Genomic DNA, 19,759 nt, shown 5'->3' on the forward strand with positions numbered 1-19,759 from the left:
ACACAGATGCCGTCTGGGCTGGTTTAATGAAATTGAACGTCTCGAGTTACGCCTTTTGAGCATGTGTGTGTGTGTGTCTGCCTATGTAGTGCTGATGTTTTGAATGTCAATAGGAGGTAAAACTTGTGTTGAAAACTGCTGAATTAAGATAAGGATCACACAAAAGCCTGTCTCTCTCTCTCTCTCTTTTTACCTTTTCTTCTCCACCAGCTATACTTGCTCTGAGCACAATGTGCCGTTTGAAGCCTGGCCTTGGTTTGAGAAGCATCGCTCTTGCCATCTCTGTTTTCCCCCCCTGTGACAAGCTATTTAGCAGGTGTGCGCTGGTCTGTGGGTTGTTCCTCTTGAGTGTCTCTATTCGTTATCAGTATATTTGCAATGATTTCTCTTTGTGCTTGTCTGCTTACAAAGAGTCGCTGTATTGTGTCTTACACAGGGGTTTTCTTGCAAAGGCGAAATAGAGGCGAGTTGTACTCTAATCACACGGTTTTGGAGTTGCACTATTTGAATACCTTAAAAAAAAAAACAGTGGCTACTTTCTGGAGGTGTAATTCGAGGACGTGAAAGGCAATCACGTTCCTGTTGCCTCCCCAGCCACACACACAAAATGGCAGACAAAAATACAAACACAAAGGGCAGGATTAATGTCATTTGACAGGTTCTTGTATATGATACCATTTAGTTTTCAGGTATCTGACTGACTTGGAGTTTACACAGGTTGAACTTTCATTTCCTGGCTGTGAGTTTGCATGTCCAACAACCAATTCTGACATTTTAAAGAGTAAGAGTGGAAGACATTGTCGGAACAGCAGTCTGGGTAAAGGCCCAACGAGGCGTGGCACACATAATTCACAGTGACACCCATAGGGAAACCTGAGAGCTGAAGTCCATGAATTCAAAACAAACCTGTAAGACCTATATTGTGTTCCAATTCCATTTTTAGAGTTTTCCGATTCAAGGGGGTGAAAGAAATTAAATATAAAAAATGTTAAAATGCAGTGAAATGCATTTGTGTTGCAAAGAGATTTGCTGAAAAATTAAACTTTGACCTGAGGGCTTGCCATGGGGTACTGTTGGCAACCGGCCTATGGGCCACACTGTGCGCAGTGTCCCTGCAGAGTAGGAATGAACGTCGACAGGCTAAAAAGAAGGTAATAAAGTTATTTTCAGGCTTGACAGCATCCGTAGTGAGGATTTGAGAAGGGGTCTCGATGCTTGCAAGTATCCCCTGACTAATCAGCTGTTTTATGGAAATAAATGATTGTTGCTGTAAATGTTGCGTGAAAGAGAAGCAGGGTTGTGTGTGTGTGTGTGTGTGTGTGTGTGTGTGTGTGTGTGTGGGATGTTAATTGATGAGAGTTATAGAGCGCTGCTAGTAGCACAGAGGGGATCATTACTGCTGGAGTGGAACAACTGCATTCACGGCTGTTTGCCATGTCTCGTACACACACACACACACTAGCACTAGCAGTCAAAAGGAACACCATCATCTTGCTCTCTCTTGTACATCCTTTTTGTCATATAGTACAACTGCTCAACCACACAAAAAAGAGTCAGGTAATTATGTCATGATGGGGAAAAAAACTAACAATTATCCCAGTGGCATTTCCCATCCTTGAGTCAATTTGTTGGAAAGAAGAGGGAAAAGGCGCGCAGCCACTTTGGGTTAAAGGATTTAGGTCAAGCTTTAACTGACTGGCTGACATCAGACCGGTGAGACAGAAATCCTGGAGTGGACTATTAACTCAAATCCATCTGCTGAGTGACTGACACTTTAAGAGACTGACACTGAGAGAATGAGGAGTGGGTGTCGTGCTAGTGAACTTGAAGTCCTGACCTATATTTTTCTCCCCTGCATGTTTACCTTTTTGATGAGGAAAGGGGCTCTTTGTCTTGTCTTATATGCAGCTGTGTATGCCTGCATCTCTATTTGGATGCATGGGTGTGTATGAATGCACACATCCATGTAATTGTGTTCGCATGTTTGTGGTTGTGAACATACCTTTTGATTTTACATGGGTGTGTGTCTTCTGGTTGTGTTTGGAGGTGCATAAATACATACTTGAGACTGTGTGGATGTTTGTGTGTGTTTCTGTTCACCAGGGACGGAAATGTGTAAGCAAAATCAGTGTGTGTTTATGCTTTCTGTCAGTGCGTGGCAACTTCTCCCTCTCTCCCGCTGATGCCACATTACTTCAGTTTAGGAGCCGCTGTCACTTTAGCAGCAGCACAGACAGGTGAGACTGCACAGACTGCAGTCCTCCTCTCTTTGACTGATGAACACACACATACACATCCTAAAATACAATTGCATTATTATATTAGAACACAGAAGTCAATCTACTATGCTTTCATTATTTTTCATTAGGTTTTTGAGTTAAAAAATATTATTTATGTTGACAAAATATGCTCCAATACAATTAAAATGTTTAAATAATAAAATGATACTGTCCCATTAAATGTAGTAAATACACTTCTTTTTAGTACGGCAAAAAAAATTATTGAAAAGTTGTTGCCACCAATGGTGAGTAGAAATTCCGAGAGAAAAAAAAAGAAGAGAAAACACTAACATCGTTTCTCACACACGCCACACACACGTAAACACACATACGGAGTTGTACCTCCAGTAGCCACGGTTTGAGTTTGCGGTCCAGGATGATGTCAAAGCCCAGGACCTCAAAGCAGACGCTGTCGCTCCCTGGTGGCTGGCCGGGGCGACACATGCGATAGGCATGCAGCACGTGGGGCTCAGCCACTATTATGGTCTTCACCACCAGCTCCTGGCAGGATACAAACACAAAGAGATAGAGAATCACCAAGCTGAGCTAAAAAGCTATAGGCTGCAATCTTTTTTCTAGCAGCTGATTAAAGATCCTCTTTAACTGAAAACGAGGCACTTAGAGGTCTGGCTTTAATTGCAGCTTGTGACTGCAGACAAAACTCCGACAATTGAGTAATCATGACACATACTAGACCTGTAATGTACAGATCTGCTTTAAAGTTCAAACATACTCTGTCAGTTTTTAAAGCCGAGGAAAAACATAAAGTATTAATGGCACAGAATCTTTTGAATTTTACTCACACACAGACTTTCACCAATGTTGTGGTGGTCCATCTGTGTGGCTAGTGGCGCCGACCTGTGTTCATGTGTGTGCATACACATTTTGTTTGCTGGCTTCTACCTGCCTGCCTACTCCCACTGTGCAGCTGGGATAAACATGCTCACTCTGACACACACACACACACACACATACAATGCACAAAGCTTACCCTCACCAGTCAAGCCCCCCGCAGTGCTGCTGGCCTGCCATTTGCCCAGTCTAGTCTGACTGCTGGGTGCAGGAGAGGGGTATGGTGGTCTGGCCCTGGCCTGATAAGGCGGCAGCCCCATCCCTTTTCTGTCTGTCGTTCACACACCTCCATCAATTTGTCCGTCCATCCACCCGTCTGACCCACAGGCTGCACAGCACAGACAACCTGCTCCCACTACCACTACCCAGCACTGGCTGGTGTGAATGTGTGTCTTTGTCCCTACCCCCATCACCTCCCTCCTTATCCTGAGCCCCCAGCAATGGCCAATGCCTAGCACTGTGCATGTGTGGCTGTGTTTTTTCAGCTTTGGCCTGAAATGGTTTTATAAGCCTCTTTGAACCAGTTTACCCATTTATTTGTGTGTTTTCCCGACAAATATTTTGTGTGTGCATAAATTATGCATTTATATTGTCTCCGTTTTAGTAGCATCACTTATTTTTCTATCTCAGTGTAGTAGAGCCAGTTCAGACCCCCCCCCCAAAAAGACCCTCACATAGACTCTCACATAAATTAATCGGGACTTCACTTGGACTTGAATCTTTTCTCTTGAAAATTCTTCCCCAAAGGCCAAAGATTATAGCATAGAAGTATGCTAGATATTTTTTTAGGGCCAAAAATCTATAATTTTCTGAATCACCTAGCGGCAACTCTATTCGTTACCATCAAGTTGACACTTAATTCCCCAGTTTCACTTTCTTAGAACCAACCCAACAGCGTAAAATCAAGACGCATGAGAGAACCATGAAGACCTAACACTACCTTACCGTGTGGCAGTTGGAGAAAATGATACCAATGTTTTTTTACATAGAATGGATGGGCTGAAAATATACAGACACAGACGGAACAGGCAATACATTTTGTGAAGAGCGCATTTTCACTTGATTTGAAACTTAAAGTTTAGGACCTGGGTCTTTCCTGTCTTGACTTAAGACTTGACTAGGGACTTGCAAAACAATGAGACTTGCAAAACAATGCATCAGTCCCACCTGTGCAGCAGGATATTTAAACTACGGGCAGTGTAAAAGTAAAAAATTATATCTTTTTACGACAAAGAAAAGCATGTCAAACTAAACTGAAAGAATACTAAAGGGCTTTAATAGGTTGAAATATGTATTTATGTGTCAACTGTTCTTGTCATTCACTAAAGGGAGATATTATTCTGTCATACATTTATCAGAACTCATCAAAACTCTTTTCTGAAGCAACTAAACTTCCTTTCATATGGTATTTATATAGGACAAAGATGATGAAAATATATTGTTCCAAGTGACATAAATATGCGTCACCGCCAATGTTTCTGAATGTCCACCATAGAATCAAGACCTACCGGATCAGAGAATGAGCATTAAGGCATAATAAATTGTCCACTCTAAAGCTTCCATCAGAGTGGACTTCCTAAGTGTAACTATGTCATTGTCACTATGACACACACACACAGAAACACACACACACACAACATCTACACTACGCTTCCCATCACCAGACAAGCTCCACGCAGTGCTGCTGGCCTGCAGTTTTCTCCGTAACACTGCTGGATGCAGGAGAATGGTACGATGGTCTCGCTGTGGCCTCTATAATTAGCATTTGTAGTCAGATGTTGCTCTCAAAATTACACACAGATAAAACAAGCTGTGGCGTTGCTTTGGACACTCTGCCCCATACAGCACATCAATAATACCTCAATATGAAAGAGATATCAGAGAAACATGGGAACAAAACACATACACTATATTTTTAAGCCCCAAACTCTCTGACTCAGACTCTCTGACCATGACCATTGGCGGGAAGAGTCAGGGCAGCCTGCTCGGTCTGGACAGGAACAAAATGTAAAAGGAGAGATAAAAAGAAAAGGAGAGAGGAGAGTGAGCGGAGCGCATAAATACAGAGTTGAAACAAAACACAGTGTGTGAGTGCAAACGGACAGCACTAACACCAAAGTGGTGCAACTTCAGAGGAAAGAGCAGAGACAGAAATGGTGAGAGAGCAAGAGAAGAGGAGGATGATCTAGCTGAGGCAGAAGTTGACACTCTGATGCGTCGCTGAGAGGCAAGAAGGATGTGAGAAAAAGAAACTGAAGCGAGAAAAAGAAAGAAAAGTTGAAAAAAGAACGAGAACTTTAATGCCCAGACAAAATGGAGCACATAGAGAGATTACAGAAGATGGATAGGAGTGGAGAATAAAGGAAAGGAAACACTGCCTAAGAAGAACTTAAAGCCCCAGGTAAAACACCAGCGACAAAACCAACAACAATAAAAAAAACACTTTGTTCAACATGAACATAAAGAAAAGTAAAAGCTGATGGAAAGAGGAAATAAAAGATTGCCTTGGGGAAAGTATAATAACCAATGGGATTTGATTTTGAGGTTGAACGCTTGTAGCATGAGAACAGACATGAAACACAGAACAATCACTGAGAGACAAGACACCCCAAATGAATACTGACAGAGGGCCATCAAGTCAAGGTCAAGAAGAAGGAAATAGAAAAGGACATAAACTGACCCATAGTCGCCCCGAATATGGGTCAGTGGTTAGCATGCCCGTCTTTTAATCAAGAGGTTGGTAGTTCAATCCCTGCCCTAGTCGATGTGTCCTTGAGCAAGACACTTAACCCTGCATTGCTCCCCGTAGCTGTGAAATACGGTGTATAATGTAAAGTGTCTTTGAGTATCTTGAAAAGCACTATATAAATTAAATGGATTATTATTATAAACAGAACGGAAAAGGTGTAACTACAGGAGTACTAACAGAAAGACAAAGAGCATATATATGATATGATAGATGGGTAAAAGTAAAAAGAAAAAGAGAATGAATCAGGAACAGGACGTAAAAGAATCGTCCAGAGAGGCATTAATTAAAGAAAATGTATGAGGTAAAGGTGTTTGAAAGAGCTGATAGAGAAAGCGCATCCTCCTGGAATGATGTTTTCACCGAGCTCTTCCTGGAGTTAAACAAAGATCGGAAGCTCACTGAATTACTGTCATAACAATTCAGATCAAACCTTTCGCTGGCCCGCTTTGGTTCTTGTGCAATGTGTGTTGGTTAGTAGAAAGAGCGCGTGTATATATGAGTGTACGCTGACACTGACGGATGCATCCATGTGTTGTTTGCATTTGCGGTGTGTGTTTTGTTATCATCCCTGCATTAGTGGAAGTACACATCCGCCGCGATATGGCTGCATGTATCAGGTTTTGTTGTGTTTGTGTGTGGTTGGGTGGACTACCCACGTACAGAGACGTCTCCCCAGAACTTGGCCACGTCGTAGTCGTTGGCACGGAGGAACTCGGTGAACCAACTGATGGACCTCTTACTGCCTTTGTCCACCGTCTCGTCTCGCTCAAAGTTCTCATTGTGTTTGTTGACTGAGTAGTTGGTCAGATGCATGTAGAGCTGGCTCTGTGGAGTTAGGAGAATTTATTAAAACATATAGGATATCTACAATTTGACCAAATGTGCTAGATTGCTTAGTCAAAGGTCTGTGATCGTTACATATTTTTCATAAGCACTGATATACAAAATCAAATGTGATAGCACCAGCATATTGTATTTACACCAGATGGCATGTTTTGTCATTGTTGCAAAACAAATCTGTCTCTTATTTCCCTTGAATTCCTTTATTTACTGAGCTGATGAAGAAATGAGGCTCTTGTTGACCTGCTTCCTGCTCAAAGTTAGATGCATTTCTAGCTGAGAGTTGTCCAATACAACTAGTATCTAATGGCGACAAATTACTCCACTGAAGCAAGTGCAATAGTAGATAAAATGAAATGTTATTTTAATACATAAACTGTATAGTGTGCTTAAATAGCTGTGGTGCCTGTACAAGTGCTCTTTAGTGTAATTATACCTTTGTCAGTGCTGATAATCATCTCAGCAAACAAAATCCTCAAGGGTGTTTATGCTTTTATCCCCACAGTGCACATACCTACATTGTAATGTAAAACATTTTCTCATAAGTAATAAGGACATGAATAAAGGAAAAAAACAAAAACATCACAAACGTGTCCCTTGGCAACAACTAAAGATGGTAAGAAATGGTGCTATATGGGAATTACCAATGCTTTATTCTAAAAATGGTTCCTCACGCCCTTATGGGATAGACAGATAATGAGTGCAACAGCAGAACATGCTTACAATCATAGATCACCTAAACCTCAAGCACTCAAGCCCCATAGTTCCAACAGAGCATGGCTAAAATGAGCACTTGATTATAAATAGCTATTGTGTAACCCTTGTTGTTTCCGTCTCTTTAAACACTATCCCTCACAGTTGAAGACAATACATCCTTGTCCTTAGCCTCAAAGGTAATAACGCTGTGACCGGAGGTTACTCCAGCCCATGATGGCTGTCTGGGAGCCACTCTCTGTGGGATTGGACATCCATCTCCATGGCACGACTCATTCCGTCATGTGTCCCAGAACGGGTAAGACAATACACAGTTGTGTCAGAAGAGGGGTCCAGCATGTCTATGTGAGTGTGTGCTCATATTGTAGATAAGCATCGCACTTGATAGGAAGCTGTGTGTGTGTGTGTGTGTGTGTGTGTGTGTGTGTGTGTGTGCGTGTGTGTGTGTGTGTGTGTGTGCGTGCATCTCATCATCAGCAACAGACTGTGCTTCAGCAGGTGCAGAACCTCAAGGCAAATATGAGCGGCTTGATATTAGAGGAGACATCTGGCATATGGACATTTACACTCTGTGGGTATACAGTATGCCTGCCCATTGTGTGTGTGTGTGTGTACAATATCAGCCTTTTCAGTTGTCTGCATCTGGGCACTGTTGACTATATGAGTACATGCATATTTTGTGATCATACAGCGATTACACTGTGTTTCCCAACCTCTGTACTCCTGTGTGTTTGTGTGTCTAATTTGATTATGATGACTTCCACAAGCCCATGGCTCCGGTTCTTGGGAGAGCATTGTGAATCTACTTTGACTATCTGTCTGTAGTGCATTGGTTCTGTATGAACTTTCCAATATAAATCTATGAACAATTGAATGTATGTCTGCAACTCATCAAACTGGCCTTGTGCACAGATGGTGCACAGATAAAGATGCATGTCCTGTTATTAGTTACAAGGTATGTGTATAAGACCATGTGTGCGTTTTCCTCATTCTACAGGAGGAAGCCTACACAGATCAATGTTCTCATCTTTATTATTAGTAGTATTAGTGTTCATGACTCACCAGGTTGGCCTCACTGGGTGCATGGTATTTCTCTGTGCCCATGCGAACCAGGCCGTCATTGTAGAGAAAAATGCGAAGTGGGTCGCAGGAAGTGACAAGGATGTAGATGCGCAGGTCAAACTTATAGCCCTCCATCAGGAAGGGCTTGTCCAGGTACTCCTGAACGATAAAGTGCTCCTGGGCTGGCAGCTTCTCACAGTTACGGATAAGCGAGATCCTGGATAGACAGAAACTTTATTAATCCTCAGGGGGAAATTGGGGTGTCGTCAGCAGGATAATAAAATATGGCATAGTAAAGACAAAAAAGATAATTAAAAAAATGATAAATGGCAGCATAGCAGGGACCATGAACATGACTGATGATATTGGCACCGTCTTATATACTCGTTGAAGCAAAAAAATCTAGCCAAACAGTATACAGATTTGATGGATTTTAACACCATATTTCATTTCAAATCATTGGGAAAAGTTGAGGACATATTACTGGGGTGCCACGTCTGCCTTTTATGGCGAGACTGTTAACCTTCACATTCCTAAAAGTATAATGAGCAATAGATGCAATCAGAGGGAGAAGATATGTCCTTACTGAGCATGGAAGGACTCTAACATTTACACTGAAGACTTTTAGCACTTAAGAGTGAGAGGGTCAGAGCCATTGTGCCCTGATGGTATTTATGATATGACCTTTCACTTCAACAGAGCCTTCACCGAAAACATATGTAAATGAGTGTGCTCAGCATGCCGTAAGTCTAGTTTGAGCAGGACAAGCTGTTTGGCTCTGAGGGGCATTTAACGTTCCAAAACTTTTGTTACTCTCTTCATTACTTGGCCATCTAAATAAAATTCTTGAAAATTAAATGTACAAAAAAACAGACAGGTACAATACAATGCTGGTTTGTCTTGAGAAATATTCCACAAGCATCTGGAGAGCGTTGCGATTTCCTAAAGTCAAACGCCACTCTGTCTGAATGGCACAGTGCATCAAATGCTGTAGCAGGGTATTTTAGCTGTGTGCGGGCTAATGGGAGCAGACATTGTGCACCGTTTCAACCTCAACTCTAATTTATTTGCTTTCGGCTCATGTCACTGGCACTCAGGCCTTATAGTATGCAGGCCTTATAGTATGCAGGCCTTATAATATGGAGACCGTTGCGTGCTGGCCTCGAGAATGAGTTAGTTTATGTGAATCCATGTGGCCGTGCACAAGAGGTTGAGGGGGCAATATTTTTTAAACTTTGTGAATGTGAAAGTGTGTTCATATGTGCGTGGGTGCATGAATGTGTGCAGGGAGGGTGAAGGGTCGTTTCTAAACAATCTCCCACTATGTACAAGCATCGCAACTGACCTATATCACCATCACTCATAGTTAAGGCAGACTTAGCCTAAATTGGTTACACGCATAGCCTGCAAGGCTCCGGTATACACATGCAAGCAGGCACACCACACACAAACACAATATTTGGCTCAGATGTAAAGTCTTGATTGTTGAAAAGGTACAGTATGAGGTATTAAGATAATGTGGCACAGAGCCACCAGAGGCCAAACGTTATTCTGCTCTGTAAACAGCTAGAACATACAGCATCCTGGGAACAGTGCAGTCTATGTTGTTGTAATTCAACAAAAGAATCCACCTAGTTTAACTCTGATGAAGCGAGAAACTGGAGCACTGGTGTTGAGCTTCTTAGTGTGAATCTGGACTGAGATCAGGTATTGCCTCTCAGGTTATGGTCTTCGGTCATCCGTCCTCCCTTCAGAAGTTTCTCAGCTTAGATCTGCCTCATTGTAATGTTGTTGCTACGCTCAGGTTTATCAACCACTCCTGATCACCACTTGCTCCTGGCAACTAAACTAAGCTTGTCGTGGCTCTGCTTATCACAGTGATCGAATAGAAGGGGACAGGGACAAGCTGATAGTAGGCTGAGCGACTTTGTGAAGGGCCTGTTTAAACAGCAAGCTGAATGATGAGGACAGGGTTAACAGCATTGGTTAGTCAAGGAGGAGTAGCTGAGGAGAAGACAACATGATTGATGGGGTGTCAGATAATCACGGCCCACTCTCCCCAGCGTATTTAATTTAGCACCGGAGGGGATCTCGCCTTTTTAAGCCCTGCACGCGTTTTTATTTAGTTTCCCTTATAACAAGCTGCGCTTCAGACACAAACAATAACTTAATTTAGTTGGCCGACGGAAAAATAAATTACAGGGGGTATAAATATAACTTAATTTCCTGCCGCGTCACACCATGCAAAAAAAAATGGAGAAAAATCTAATCTTGTGAGCTGCTCGTCGTTGAGTGGTCGAGCTAAATTCATCATCTTTCATATTTTTTATCTATTGCTATAATTTAGTCTTTGCTGCCTTTTTATTCTTTAATAAATAAGGGCTTAGTGCAGCATGGAGTTAGAAGTAATGCTCACATTATACCAGAACGGACAAATTCAAAGAGAATGAGAGGGAGAGGTGAGGAACACTATTTGCACTTCAATATCCCCACCTATTGGTGCCAGTGAGGAATGCACTCTAGTATTTCTTCACACATGCACTTCAGGAATCACATTTTTAAATAATAGCAAGTCAAAAAGAATATTTATTAAATGTTTCGCAATCTGAACAATTTTAACATATTCTGAAGTGCTCAAGAGAGCTCTGTGCAATGTGCAAAATAAAAACAAATTATATTCAGAGGACCCTGCATTTTAGCCGAATTATAATAGCCACAGTTTGTCCTGTATTTTATTTTATCATTTATTTTATATATTTTTAAACCAACTACACCTGAAACTTTCAACTTGAAACCCCTTAGCAGTTCCACTATATGTTAGTCCTGTAAATGCATGATTGACCTGCACACAGTATCTTAGTAGAATTCATTTGTGAGTGTCAAATGAGTTAGCTATGGCTCATCGATAGAACATTAGAATCAGGTTATTTTAGAGATACTTTTGGATTATTTTGGATACTTGTGTTGGAGAACATTTCTGTTCCATTCATTTATTTATTTTTAATCACTAATCTTGGTCAGTGTTTTGTGGTAGATTGAGTAGAGAAGCCCAATTGTCCATTTCCCAAGGGACCGTCCTGATTGTAATCAACAGATCTCCTCCACAAGCAAAGAGCTTTAAAATCAACACCGCCCCCACACTCACCCAGGCTTATAATTTTCAGTTTTGTTGACAGTGTGTCAGAGAGCAGTCAATTCAACCCTTTGGTAAACTTTGCTTTGTAATGTTTTTGTCCGCCCCTATTTACACACGTTAAGCTTCACTGAAGGTGTGTTGATTGCTGGAATTTGTACATCTGATTGCTTTAGAGGTTACATGTGTACCTAATAAACTGGTTCATGTCAAAGTAAAGAGGCCATGTCACAAAGATTCTATAATGATTGACTTACATACATACATACATAAAAAACATACCATAGAAATGTGACATCACAACCTGAGATTTGCACAAATCCCATGGGACTGCAAGTATGAAATATGCATTCAGGTACTACAACCTGCTCATCTTTTGATAAATAGATGCTATGGTGAGGCAGAGTCTCCTGCAACAGCCATTCTGGTCCATTTTCTCATCTGATTGTCCTCTGCCTCATAAGGAATCCAAATAATCACATGCAGAGACCTTCAGGGAAGGAACTACAGTAACTGCCAGGGATCGTGTATATGTGTGTGTGTGTGTGTGGTGTGTGTGTGTGTGTGTGTGTGTGTGTGTGTGTGTGTGTGTGTGTGTGTGTGTGCGTGTGTGTGTGTGTGTGTGTCCTCCACCGGCACGATAACCTCTGATTAATGGAGTGTGTGACCAGCGAGGACAGTGAGGCCAACAATGAGATTCCCCACATCCTCTCCCAGCCATAATACTTTTTCCAGAGACACTCATGTCAGGGTCACAAACCTCCTATTACCTTGTTTTGTTGCGCTTGTCATCTATTCGTTCTATATTTCCTCCTGTACTCACTATCTTGCTTAGTTTCTATCCTCTGCTTCAGCCACTCTCTCCTTCTCTTTCGTGCCTCCGTCAGTCTTATAGACAGTTTGTTAGATTGCTCTGGGGCACTTGCTCGCCTCTGACTTACCCGTGACCCATGGCTCCGTTGGCGGGTTTGACAATAAAGGTCTTCTGCTTGCGTTTCCTGCGTAGCTCCTTGACATAGTTCTGAAACTGAGTGTACTCGGCAGGGAAGATCCAAGTTTTGGGTATGAAGCTGTACTCTTGAGGCTGGCACTTGATCATTCTGGAGAAACGCAGAAAGGGTGAGTGTGGGAGTAAAGCAACATTTTGCATTTGCACTTTTTCAAAATGATATATATATATATTTTTTTTCTTCTCACAGTAAAGATGAATTTCGTGTTTTTAAAGCAGTATCTTCTAGTTATTTGGCATGTAATGGTGGAGTGATACAAGTACCCAGTTGTGCCACGCAGATATATACTGAGCTTTTAAATGCTCTGGTTTTTGCACATTTTCAAACTGTAACAAAGTGATCTCATTTGAAAACTTACTTGGACATGTTTCTTGCTAGGCAGTCTTTCCGGCAGATTTCGCCCATGCCAGGAAAATGGTTAATTCTCTGCAGAGGGACAGGCAGACATAATAATGTTGTTAGGGCCATTACGCCACTCAATTCCACCCCCACCCCTTCATAAAAATGAGCACATTAAAGGCAGCAACCTGAAGTGAGCTTACAATGTTCTGACATTTATGCCCAATTACGGACTCAAAACAAAAAGGTGACGCTGAGACCTTTCTCAACCCTTATTTAGTTTACCATGTTTTCTTTTTTATACTTTAAAGGTTGGGGAGGGAAGAGGCGAGAAAAAAAAAAGATCAATCTCAACTGCGAGGGGCCGAGGTAATTGGTTCTGCATCGCAAGCTCCTGCAGTGACAGTTGAATGAATTGCTTTGAATGCACCGAAAGGGGGGTGGGAGGGAGAGGAAAATCTCTGGGTTTTCTGTATTCTTTGACCAAATGAGCCTGAACAGGGGCGTTAATTAGGCTCATATGAAGTGAAACTTGACAGCAAACTCTCACAGTACATCACTAAACGGAAAAAAGGAAAGAATTAAAAGAGAGAGAGAGAGAAAGAGAGAGAGAGCGCACAGGAAAAAAAAACAAGAACTCAGAGTATAAAAGGATCCCGTGATTATTATCCAAACGAGACGGACGTAATTAGGGATTCGGAAAAGATTGCACAATTATGCCAATGCCACGAGACGACGTGGCTTGTGAAGGGAAATCAAAACCAATTGTTGAGGGACTTCTACTTTTCTACTGAGAAATGATCTTCTGAAATACCATAGCAGCACGAGAGTGAAAACAATTGACAGCAAATCACCAGTTCTATGTGAGGACACGAGCCACATTGCTACACGTTAAGCCATTACAGTATTTGTAATATTCAATCTACGTAGCTGAACTCTGGCTGCCCCTGTCCTAACAAGCCATACTCTTCCTAGCATGTGATTTAATCGATCATTAGTGCCCAGTCTAATCAAATAAGCACTCGGGAAGATGGATGGCTGACGCTCGGAGCTGCGGGGGAGCAGCAGCAAGTTCAGTCAGCGGGACAGGGAGGTCAAACAGAGGTGGGATCATTTTCAGACTAGCACACAGAACTCAGAGCAGCCCTTGTTCAGGCCCGTCTCGTCAACATCACGAGAGACATCTGAAACCTGCCCCCGCCCCCTGCTGCTCACAACTTGTCAAGTCCTCCTGTCAATCTTCTTATCTGTCTCTGCGTACGCTCTGTTGTTCCCTCTCCCTCTTTCCTATTTGCTGTCTCCCTCTTACCTCCCACGGTCTGAGGAAACGCAGTAGGGCGCATTCAGTCTCCCAGCCATCTCCACTTTTTCATTTATTTCTGTTGTATTTTATTTCATTCCGACATTTACTATTATTCTGTCCCAAATGTCTCTATATGCCATCTCAAATCGATCTGCTGTAATCTCTTTATATTTTCCTTTACCTATTATTTTATTTCTACTGGAGACAAGTAGAAATAGTATATATACAAGTATTATGTGGCAGGGTGGTGTGCAAACCTTTTCTTTTTTTTTATGGCAGAGGTAACTACATTGTGTTGTTTTGATAATTCTTATTTGAACTGAAATGTCACAGGGTCAGTTATTTGAAGTGATATGACTTGCCAAATAAATAAGCTTCAGTGATAATTATTAAGAGAGTCGATGACAAAGATCATTTATTTTCTTAATTTTTGTCAAACCTCTTTGGCAGGCATATGGCATTAGCTCACTGCCAGCAGTATATGTGAGGCTCTGTTGTCGTCACCTGTAATATGTGTGCCACAGTTCAGATTTCATCACATCTGGGAATAGACCTTGCATCACACTGGTCTATCAGACAAGAGTGTATAAACCTATTTAAATGCTTTGTGCTGTAATAACTTTGAAGAACCTGTGGGAAATTGTGTCCTGTATCCAACTCCAACCAAATGAGTTTTTGAACAAAGGGATTTGGTTTTCTTTTCAGGAAGATCATTTAGATCAAATGATCTATGGATGGGAGGGTTGCAGTAGCTGTCATGTTTGTTTAATCCTTTGTATGCATTTATTCTGGTGCACTGCACTGTTTCATTTCTAAAGCATCTCTTGCTCTTTTTTTCTCTTCAGGATTCCTCTGGGAAAACCCCTCCTCACCTTACCAGTGATATACACATCATAGGTAGGTGTTTTTGTTTTTAACTTTTGGTTTACCTTTAATATCATCTGAACACACGTTCTTTTTCTGAACTGCTGCTCAAGTCTTTTCACTTCCACAGTGACACCCATCCAGTGGGAGCTGATCAGTATCATGGCCTTTGCTGCAGGCCATGGAGCAGCTTTAATGGAGCTACTATGAAGGTTAAGATCCTGTTTTTTTTCTGTTCAGTGCAGCTATTGGATCTGACGCCGTTATTCGCTTCTCTAACCTCGAGACTACGGTGCCCCTGAACAATGTGTGCTGACTTGGCAGAGTAGCCATGTTGTGTACCTGATAATTCCTGAGCTCAGCGATTTTCTCGTGCTGCACGGCCGAGTCACTCCAGATGAGGTTGGCCGTCTCGTCATCTTCCCGGGTCTTGATGAAGTCCACCTCGTTGATGACTATACGAACTGGGGAAAAACAATCCCATTAGATTTTATTCCATTAAACTTTATATGCATGGTAACAATACTGCTATATATGCAAAATAAGAGCAAGATGTGAATTGGGGCCCACACATCAAATATTTCCACTTTACAGATCAATGTTTTACTCAAACTTTCCGCTTGGCGTAATTTCTGTTTTTACATACATTAAGAGATAAATGAGTCCGGAAGATTATAGATCAAAAAAGTTTGCAGCAATATTTACCATTCATGGAATGGTTGCAGAGCAACCAATCGTAATGCCTCTCTTCAAAAAAGATAAATTAATTGTATGTAATGCATTAAAATCCCAATGGAAACCCCATAGTATGAGAGATAGGTGGCAAGCCCATTTGGACATTAATCCAACAACTATTCATTATTCAGTGGGTAATGAAAAATTCATATGCCCAAACGAAACGTGGTATTAATTAATTTCTTGAAAGCCTTCACAAACCTGGAGAAGGCTTGCCTAATGTTGCATGATGGTACTTGAATGGGAAAAAAGGTGTTTCCGATGTAACCTCCTCCATCTGCTAATGTCGGTAGAGGCTAACAGTGTATTGCTAACTGGAATACGTAGGGTTTACATCACAGCAGGCCAATGCTTACAGATACCAGTAGGGTCTTTGAGTACACAGCTATCATCAATCCTTTCTTGCACATCTCACGTAACAGACATCCTTAGAGTGTACATTCCCTTCTCAGTGGGTGTAAAGCAAATTTCCAACACCATATTCCCTGACCTTTAGCCTTTACCTGTAATACTATCAATTCTGAAACAACAAAAGACAGCTGGAAAAAAAAGGTAACAGCAAAAATGAGCCATCCATCTGGCCCTTAGTGTTAATTTTCCTTCAAAATAGCCCTGCACTACTCTCAGAATGGCCACCGTGAGGGTCTCGTCACAGCAAGCAAACTGAATCACAGCTAGACTCCCATCTACCTACAGGATCCGGGCAGCCCCCAACTTCTACTTTCTGCTGCTGACTCCTTCATTTCATAGGTTGTAGCTCACCCCTGAGAGCTGTGCTGCCACACTGGCTTATACTGACCATGTAAGGAGTGCTTACTATGCTGCTGTGTGCCCTTCTCAAAAAGACCTCACTGCCAAGTTAAATTACCTCAATAAAGATTTATGTTTGCATGTAAAGCCGAGCTGTCTCTGTGTGAACTGTTGCTGGACTGCAACTCTATTAGGTTTAATTTAAGACATTAAATAACAACGGCCTCCTTCAAACAATCCACCACAGCAAATTAGATTTTATTGTCGGGAGTAAAAAATTACAGTGGATTGTTTTATTGTTGAGAACATTGTGATTAGATTTGCTGTGTTTTTAAGGGACTGACTGAACCATTCTGAGAGCTGTTTCCAAAATTCATATGCAAATCACTGTGTCACAGGACCGTAATCTTACCTGCAGGACCACCCAAAATGTTGGTCTTGCTAACTCGTGAAATTTTCATGAAAAAAATCAATACATAAATTAAAATGCTTGAAATCTGAGGCGTTGTAGTCCATGCTTAGTATACACAATGTAGCTAAGTCTGAAAATCTTTTTCAGGACAATTAGGATTTAATGTGTGTTCATTAATGTTTACAGTGCATTCAACATTAATATGTAAGCAGTAACCTGAAAATACTAATACTCCAACTGAAGCTACAACCGATAACACTGCTGCTAAACCATTTCAGGAAACTCGCTTGTTTTTCCAACAAAAAACATCAATACGAGGATAATGTACATTGATGAAAGGGCTTTATCACTCATCTCAAAGAAAGCCTCTTTTCATCCTGCACTAGTTCTCCATTAAGACGAACTCTATGATCAAAAGATGTCTTGTCTTTGTAGAAGGACATTTCTGAAGTGTACATGCCTCTTTTTGCTTTTTTTTTTTTTTAAACCTGTTTTAATTCAACATTTGTGTATATTTGTGATTGTGTTTTTATATCATTAGAAATAGAATACCGTACCAATCTCATATTTGGTGCCAGTCACATTTGCGGTGATGGTGCCTTTCTTCTTTTTGTTGCGCACCTTCCTCTTCCCACTGCTCTGGAAGGAGCCCACAGATGGCCCGTTCACGGGGGACGTGCCTTGATCCTCTGGAGGAAAAGACAGCATAAAACAACACTGGATACAGTCACAGCTTGTGCTCCAGACTGGGAGGGGGCAGGAGTTGCTGGAGTATTGTAATATATTTTACTCACATCTGCAGGGAATTTAGTGGGATATGTTTATGGTGCTAGGGTGTAAATGAATTAGGCGTCAAGTTTGCTGTAGCTGCATGCATCATGATCTGTGTGTGTGTTCATGTGCATGTGTGTGCGGCTCTATGCAAGAGAGAATAGTACTGATGACGTCAAGTACATATATGAGCAGGAGGCTGTGTGTGTGTGTGTGTGTGTGTGTGTGTGTGTGTGTGTGTGTGTGTGTGTGTGTGTGTGTGTGTGTGTGTGTGTGTGTGTGTGTGTGTGTGTGTGTGTGTGCGTGTGTGCGTGTATGTGTGTGTGTGTGTGTGTGTGTGACTAACCATCTAACAGAATAACCCTGTATGTCCCGAGAGAGTTGGACCTTTCTTACTCACCTCCTTCATTGGGAGGAGAGGGCATCTCAGGGACTGGAGGAGTGAAGGGGCAAGCCAAGCTTTCTGCCAAGCTTGGCAAGAGGGCCTCGCAGCACCCTCCAAGGGGTCTCTCACACTTGCAGTAGTTAGTCTTCCCTGTCTTGGGCTGTATGGACGATGTGGTTCAGGATGGCCCAATGGATCATCTGAGCGTCTCCCTGGTGCCTTTCAGCAACATAAAGAGCAGCAGCAGAGTCTGAGTGTGCAGGGGAGTTAGCAGTGGTGGCGAAGAGTGAGACGGGCAGGGCCTCTCAAGGGTCTACACAGCCCCAGCTTCTTTACAGCCCCAAGAGGAGGAGGAGGGGGTGGTGGACAGAGGGATGGATAGGAATGCCTGTAAAAGAGAAGAAAACAAGATATTTTACAGCAGCAGAACAGTAGTAGTAGGCTGACTGCTGAGAGGCTGACGACACTGCAAACTGTGAATCTGTACGCTCTCACTGGACTGGAGTGCATTGGACATGCTTTTGATGTAATGCAGCAGCAGCAACAGCAGCAGCACAGTCCTATCACAGGCTACATCAGTCAATCTGACACCAAGCGTAACAGTTCAGTGAGAGCTCTGTACAGCTCTGACGCTGTAGTACTACTAATGAAATAATCTAAAGCTGTGTGACATCCGCCGGACTAATTGGTATTCCATGGAACCCGTGTGAAATATTAATGTGGTTGTCAAGTAAAGGGTTTGCAGAATCTCATTGTATCTGATGCTTGTGCCAGCTGGGTTTCGTTGTATGGCTGAGAGGTCACTTCATTCAAACAGATGGCATCTTTACAGTGGTTTATTGAAATGATGCTTCAGGCTATGAAGTGATGTGGGAAATTAACACCAGTCATCAGCCAGATTTTGTTATTGTTTGTCTAAGAGTGTGTCTTCAAACCACTTTTGGGGGTTATCAACCATTACTGAGAGACCCAGTAACAGTTCATTTTTACCTGGCTAAGGAAGCATCGTGACTCAGTCATTAATTAGCACTGTTGCATCACAGCAAGAGAGGACTATGTTTGAGTCCCAGTCTTTTGTGTGTGGTGTTTGCATGTTGTTTTTTTTGTCACGGTAGGTTGCTCTAGATTCCTCACGTTTTCAGAGACGGCGTCATTTTGCCGGGACTTAAGCCTGAATGTAGCCCTGAATATAAATGAAGGGCTTTTTATTAAAAGTAATGTGTGTGAATGTGCGATAGTCTTCATAATGTACAGGCTGTCAAATTAAATGCAGTTCTTGTTTGATGCCTTGGGGTCTGACTGTCAGCGCTGAGTGACTCACAGTGGTTAATGTTAGAGGAGAAATGGCAGAGCTACAGGTCCAGTTGGAGGGAGAAAATATATATTTTTGTATTTTCCCAAAAGAGAAGGGTAGGCTAAGAAGTGAGCAGCTCCGTCTTTCATTCAGGGCATCAGCGGTTCGATCCCAGCTAGTCGATGTGTCCTTGAGCAAGACACTTAACCCTGAATTGCTCCCCATAGCTGTGTCTACGGTGTATGAATGTAAAATGATTGTAAGTCA

General features: G+C 42.1%; 1 protein-coding gene across 3 annotated transcripts in view; it reads right to left on the reverse strand.

Moving 5' to 3' along the window:
• The window catches only part of ttll7 (tubulin tyrosine ligase-like family, member 7), a 68,003-nt gene that overhangs the window by 43,244 nt on the left and 5,000 nt on the right, over positions 1–19,759 (reverse strand). For all 3 annotated transcript variants that reach the window (XM_034531085.1, XM_034531086.1, XM_034531087.1), the window contains exons 2-9: positions 18,214–18,586; positions 17,600–17,731; positions 15,488–15,609; positions 12,998–13,065; positions 12,571–12,729; positions 8,497–8,713; positions 6,541–6,705; positions 2,622–2,780 (exon numbers count right to left, since the gene is read on the reverse strand). In XM_034531085.1, coding sequence (XP_034386976.1) covers positions 2,622–2,780; positions 6,541–6,705; positions 8,497–8,713; positions 12,571–12,729; positions 12,998–13,065; positions 15,488–15,609; positions 17,600–17,731; positions 18,214–18,238 — 1,047 coding nt within the window. In that variant the 5' untranslated portion in view covers positions 18,239–18,586. The remainder of the gene's footprint in view (positions 1–2,621; positions 2,781–6,540; positions 6,706–8,496; positions 8,714–12,570; positions 12,730–12,997; positions 13,066–15,487; positions 15,610–17,599; positions 17,732–18,213; positions 18,587–19,759) is intronic.

The sequence above is a fragment of the Cyclopterus lumpus genome, chromosome 4 (assembly GCF_009769545.1).
Source record: "Cyclopterus lumpus isolate fCycLum1 chromosome 4, fCycLum1.pri, whole genome shotgun sequence".
In the NCBI taxonomy this organism is placed as follows: domain Eukaryota; kingdom Metazoa; phylum Chordata; class Actinopteri; order Perciformes; family Cyclopteridae; genus Cyclopterus; species Cyclopterus lumpus.